The sequence below is a fragment of the Galeopterus variegatus genome, unplaced genomic scaffold (assembly GCF_000696425.1).
Source record: "Galeopterus variegatus unplaced genomic scaffold, G_variegatus-3.0.2 Scaffold5811, whole genome shotgun sequence".
Classification (NCBI taxonomy): Eukaryota; Metazoa; Chordata; class Mammalia; order Dermoptera; family Cynocephalidae; genus Galeopterus; species Galeopterus variegatus.
Window position 1 is genome coordinate 37,936 of NW_007731922.1, and position 6,614 is coordinate 44,549.

General features: G+C 35.4%; 1 protein-coding gene across 1 annotated transcript in view; it reads left to right on the forward strand.

The window, feature by feature from the left end:
• Positions 1–6,614, forward strand: part of SAMD8 (sterile alpha motif domain containing 8) — a 17,612-nt gene that overhangs the window by 6,649 nt on the left and 4,349 nt on the right. The window contains exons 2-3 of the mRNA XM_008590018.1: positions 1,225–1,320; positions 3,408–3,525. Coding sequence (XP_008588240.1) covers positions 1,225–1,320; positions 3,408–3,525 — 214 coding nt within the window. The remainder of the gene's footprint in view (positions 1–1,224; positions 1,321–3,407; positions 3,526–6,614) is intronic.

The following is a 6,614-nucleotide window of genomic DNA, read 5'->3' on the forward strand; positions in this document are numbered from 1 at the left end:
ACCGAGGGTTGCGATCCCATTACCGGTCAGTAAAAAAGACAAAAAGGAAAAAAAAATACATCAGATGAGGGCTGACCGGTTAGCTCAGTTGGTTAGAGCGTGGTGTTGATAACACCAAGGTCCAGGGTTCGATCTCAGCACCGACCAGCTGCCAAAACAAAACCACAAGTCTTTTTTCTGATAGAATGTCCCTGAGTGAAGATGAATAACTCTCTTCAGTTATTGAGTAAGGTTTGGAGTAGACTGTTAATATCTTTCTTTTCTTTCAGGTTTCATGTTTTCTTTTTTAAAATATCCTGGTTTCCTTAGTTATAAAATTAACATATGCCATTGTATAAAACTTTTTAGTGGAAATGTACAAAGAATAAAAATAAAACCTACCACCCAGAAATGACCTATTTGGACTATTTCATTTCCATTTTTTCCCCTCCCTCCTTTCCTTCTTTCTTTCTTCCTTTCTTTTTAAATTAAGAAATGTGATGTTTTTTATTAGTGGGTAATCATAGGAGCTGTAGATTTGCTGAGGAGAAAAAAGGCACAAATGGAAAAGGTAGAAGAAAACTGGGATACAAAACAAAGAAGGACAGAGAAATAAAGTAAAAACACAAAACTCTGCCTCTAAAACAAAACCAAATATACTTAAAAAAAATAAATAAAAAGTAGTCAAGCTCAGTCAGAATCCTGATTGTCTAGATTCTGAAATGAGCACATCGTGCAAGAAGAGGGCCTTTCTCTCATTGTCTTGCAGGCAGTCCTGTATCCAGGTCCGCTGTGCTATAGGGCTAGAGAAAAGAGGTTTTTTTTTTTGTTTTTTTTTTTAAGATGACCGGTAAGGGGATCTTAACCCTCAACTTGGTGTTGTCAGCACCACGCTCAGCCAGTGAGCCAACAGGCCATCCATATATGGGATCCGAACCTGGGGCCTCGGTGTTATCAGCACCACACTCTCCCGAGTGAGCCACGGGCCGGCCCTAGAGAAAAGAGTTTTAATTTTTTTTGGAGAACCGTGACTGGGAATCACTGACAACAGAGTCTGATAAATGAGGAACTTTATTAAACAGTTTTTCCCCCAGGTTCACCAAATATCATCTCCTGAAAGCAAGGTAAAAATTATATAAAGCAATTTAAATGTCATTATAAGGAGAATATTTTATTGAAAAGGGTGACATCATTTATGTGTATCTACTTCTCTTCAGTTCAAAACTAAATTTTTTTCTGTTCCAGTGTTCCTAGAATCCCATGGGCCTTTGCAATGACAGAAGTATGTGGCATGATTCTGTGCTATATTTGGCTCCTGGTTCTTCTTCTTCACAAACACAGGTACCTCGTTTATTCCATTAAAAACCTGGAAGTATCAAAGTCTCTTGTATCGAAGTCATCAAATCTTTTTGCTCCTTTTGCAGTTTCCTTCTCTGGTCAGTGTGACATTGTAGTTATTGACAGGAAAATGTTTTGGGTTTGGTTAACAAAAGAATCAGCCTAAGATAATTCCTCCATATTTAGTAGTTTCCTGAATGTATTTTGCAGCCTTGAGCCGACTGTTGCCATCTAACCTTATCTTTCTTTAGAAGCAAACCAGAAATATCACTTTCTGTAGAAGGATAGAAATTCCAACCACATCTTTGATCAGATGTTTAGATGGAACAAATTGTTCTCTGCTTGGAGGAGGCTCATTTAGAAAGGTTATTTCATACAACATGCACAGTATGTTTTACTTTGGATGGTATATCTTTGATCAGATGTTTAGATGGAACAAATTGTTCTCTGCTAGGAGTAGGCTCATTTAGAAAGGTTATTTCATACAACATGCACAGTATGTTTTACTTTGGATGGTATAGGAAGTTGCTAAAAAGGAAAAGTGCTTCCTGACACTTTCACCAAGAAATATGAAGGGAAGAATTTTTTTTAAAAAATTAAGGGAAGCATAAGGGGAGTCTTCTTTCCTACTTTATGGGGGAAATTATTTGATTTAAGTAAAAAATAAGGCATGGTGAGGAAAAAACCTAAAGAACTATAAAATTTGTGGCTATCTTCTGTCCACTGCCTTTGGAACACTGGAGAGGAATAAGGATGCTTTCTTGAATTTTTGATCCTTTTGCTACACTGGGAAGTGCTGAGGTAAACCACAGTGTGGGGTTTAGGTCCTGAGAAGTAGGTATTTCAGTGCTTTGAAGGTGAAAAGAAAGGTTGATGGTTGCTATTATTATCACACTTCTAGGCCATACTGAGCTTCGTTCTCTCCTATTTTGTCCCATTTTGCATCAGTATTTTTAATTCTGGATTGCTTAAAACCAAAGGTAGTTTAAAAACACGTGTGTCACTGCTGCTTTCTGGTTAACTTTTCCTCACGAGACCCCATGGATTTGAATTTATCCACTCTTTGTAACAGGAAAATTTTACCTTGTAGAAAACCTTGGTAGGTTTAGCAAAGCATAACAGTGGTTAGTTAAGTGCAAGTGTTAATGTTTGCTTAGTCAAAGAAAGTGCTTCTCAAAGTGTGGTCTTTGTACAACTTTCATTAGAATCATCTGAGTGTTTGTTAAAATGAAGATTCCTGTGCTCCATCCCAGATATGCACACTAAACTTTGACACATACCTAGCCTTGTGTTCAGTACTCTGAGGGAGGGAAGGAGCATTTGAAAATGCATAAAGTATACTATACTCCCTGTCCTCCAGAATCTTAGTCTGTTTTGGTTTAAGCTATTTAAAAAAGTAACAGTACAAATGGTATCATGATGTAGTTTATGATTACTCCAGAATTTTTGTTTGAGACATGCTTAATGCAAAACTTAGTATTTAAAAAAAACCATAGCTTAAGTTAGATGTTAGAATGCGTATTAGATGAACCACTTTAGTGTTCATAATGAGCAAAAAAAAATTCCTAGAATAATAGGTGTTTAACTTTGCCTCTTTATAATTTATGAGTAACAGGACTAACTCTAAGCTTACTAGTCTTCTACCTTGTATAACTCTTACTTTCTCTTAACCATATTATCTTATCAATGAAATGATGCTCTTGGAATCTAATTTAGGTCTACACTGTTTTACATGGCAGGCACTAGCCACATGTAGCTATTTAAGTTTAAATTAATTAAAATGAAATAAAATTTAAAATTCAGTTCCTCAGTTATACTTGCCACATTTCAGATGCTCAAGAGCTACATATAGATAGTGCACAAGAGCCATGTTAGATAGCTTATTGGGCAGTATAGTTATAGAACATTTCCTTCATTGCACAGAATTCCATTGGACAGTGATGCTTTAAAGGGTCTCTAGGATTTCTGTCCTCTTCAAAGAGTCTAGTGTTTTTTCTGCTTGCTCTCCCTTCAGGTAAACATTTGATACCTGGGATTTTTAAATTTTTTTTCTTCTGATCTTTCCCCCTTTTTGGTCACCCTGTTCACAGGTCAATACTTCTGCGAAGGCTCTGTAGTCTGATGGGCACTGTATTCTTGCTTCGCTGCTTTACCATGTTTGTGACCTCCCTCTCCGTGCCAGGACAGCACCTGCAGTGTACTGGAAAGGTAGCCTGCTACCTTCTTTGTCATTCTTTCTTGTTCTTGGTGGGTGGATGGCACAATATATGCAGTAGGACTAGAATTTGGTTTTTAGTATTAAAATGTGCTTTTTGGTATTTGCAATATCTTTAATAAACCTCTAGAAATAATTTGGTAAGCCATAATTTACCTCCCTGTTATTTCTATCCATTGATACTAGTTCTATGCCAGGGAGCTATAGAAAAAAAAAGTTTCTGTTGATTGTTTTTTGCTATTTTTTCCCTTTCCCACTGTCCTCAGCATCTTTAGTTCCTCATATGACATGCTCTGGTCCCATCACTGTCCTCATCACTGCTTTTTTAAAAATGTTAACAGTTTGACCATATCCCATTTAAAAATATAGTATTCCCTGTACTGGCCAGCAAAAAGAAAAAAGAAATATATATATATATATACACACACACATATAGTACCCAATACTTTGAACTTTACTCTTTTCTGGGATATACAAAATAATGTCGGATTTTTGGTTTTTAACTTTGTAGCTTGTTGACTTGGTATACAGTAGATATATCTTCTCTTCTCGTTAAACTGAGAGGGAGAAATTATGCAAATAGGAGCAAAATAAGGGTTATGAATTACTAAAAAAAAAAATTAAAAGCCTTAAAAACTACTTTATATACAAAATGGGCTGTTGTGACTCTAAATTTGGGTGAAAGAATTTATTATCCTACTTTTCTAGGCCTCCATGCTTTATTTTTGTGTTTCCAAATATTCAAATTTACATATTAATGCCTTTGTTGTTATTTTAATGTTGTTTGTAAAACAAAACAGTCAGTTCTTGTCCTGCTATATAAATAGCTGAAATGCCAACCAGGGAAGATTATGCAGCCAAAGGAGATCAAGAGCTAAAAATATACCCTTGGGCTGAAGGGAGACAACACTTTCTCCAGGTATTAGGAATGCTTAGACTGACCAGTAAGAGAGGGTGATGAGTTAACAACACTTAAGGTTTAATGTAAAGGAAATTTTTTTGAGGTAAAAGCTGTTTTGGAGTTTGTTTTTCAAAACGGAAAAGTAATTTTTTCTAATTATAAAGTTATGTAAGCTTATTGTAAAAATTCAAATTATATAGAAATGTATGCATTAAGAAGTAGAAGCTCACATAATTCCCCTTTTTTTAACCCCACTCCATAATACAGTTATATGTAAAGCCACACAGACCTTTTTTAAGCATGCTTACACACAAGTTTTATAGGTACTTTTTAAACAAAAGATAGGATTATATTGCAGAGCTGGCCAATTAGCTCGGTTGGTTAGAGTGTGCTGTTATAACACCAAGGTCAAGTATTTGGATCCCCATATTGGCCAGCTACAAAAAAGGGGGGGGATTATATTGCAGACATTGTTTTTTAGCTTATTTTTCACTTAATAGTACGTCATTTACTTTTCTTCTGAAGAAATACATATAACTATATTCATCTTTTTGATAGCTGCACAGTATTCTATTGTATGATTTACTAGTGTTCAAATCTTGTATATTTCCAAATTTCACTATTTATAAACAGTGCTGCAGAAAACATCCTGTACATTTGCGTTTTTGCACTTATTTGATTATCTCCTTAATAAATTATTGGAAGTAGAATTATGGAATTAGTGGACATACATAATATATTGCTGAGATGCCACTTGAAAAGACTAGTTTTTCACTACTATCAACATGTATGCATATCAGTTTTCCCACCCTTTTGCCAGGTGCTTATTCTCACTCTTTTTTTTTTTTTTTTTTTTTTTTGGTGGCTGCCCTGAATGGATTTGAACCCTTGACCTCAGTGTTATTAACACCCCACTTTAACCAACTGAACTGACTAGCCCTTATTATCACTCTTTTCAGTCATTGCCATTCTCAATAACAAAAGAGATCTGACACCTTTATGGTCTTATTGTTTACATTTAAATCTTTAATCTATTTTTAAATTCGTTTCTGTAGTTGGTGTGAACAGTTTCCCTCAAAGAGTATGCTAATTAAGAAAGACTTGAAGAAAAATATATGCTATTACACTGAAAAGACACTTTCCTGTAGCTGAGGAATTTAATTGTGGGACAGCCACTGAAGAGAAGGATATATGTGCATAGGACTGCAACACATGCTACAGACATAAGTTAGATACCGTCCCTCTGTAGTATGGACAGCCTTTTTCTGTCTCTAATGACTGTTTTTCATTTTCTGTTAGTTATATGTGGATATTTCTATTGAAATCTGCCCTAAATACTGTTAATTGCTTTGAATTATAATATAACCTACTTATTGACCCGTATTATGTGCAGCAATCATTAAAAATAGAAAGTTAGGTGATAGTAGCTAGCATTCAAATCCCTTACAGCAACCTCCATAAGGCACTTTCATTGTAATAAATTAATTGCTTGAAACTGCATTCCCAGAAGTGAGTGATTTGGGCACAGAACCAGAACATGCCTGTTTTTGAAATTTAGAAACACTTAAAGCAAATATCTGCTCCTTATCAAAGCATCCTATTCATTCTGCTCTATTGTGTTCTAGTTTTCATTTTCTAGAAGAATATATGGGACATTGACGATGGGAAAGGATAGGGAGACTTGAGTAACTGAGAGATAATTGCCCTTTTTTGATTGGCATCACTTGTTTCCTATTCTTGGTTGAGACTTTTTCCTAGCAATCTCTTCTCTTCACTATATAATTTTTTACATTCTCAAGAGTAACATCTCTAACCCTATACTCATTAGAAGTCATGGATGAACCAAACCATATGTATTTGTTTAGTTAGTATCTTCTCTTTCTTTTCTCTAATGATAAATTCCTCTTCCTATCTTTCCCTTAATTGTGAAAGGGAAAGCTGGGCAGTGTATAATCAGCAGGTGAGATTTTTAATGAGATTGTGATATCTAATGAGGTTGTTCCTTTTGGTCATTAGCCATAGTAGAATGGTTAAGACACAGGGCTTTGGAATTGGCCCTCCCTGGGTTCATAGCCTGGCCACGTTACTTAGCTGTGTGACCTCTCTATGACAGTTTCTTTATCTGCACAATTGAATCACTTCATAGGATTGTTGTGGAAATTAAATGCAATAACACATAAA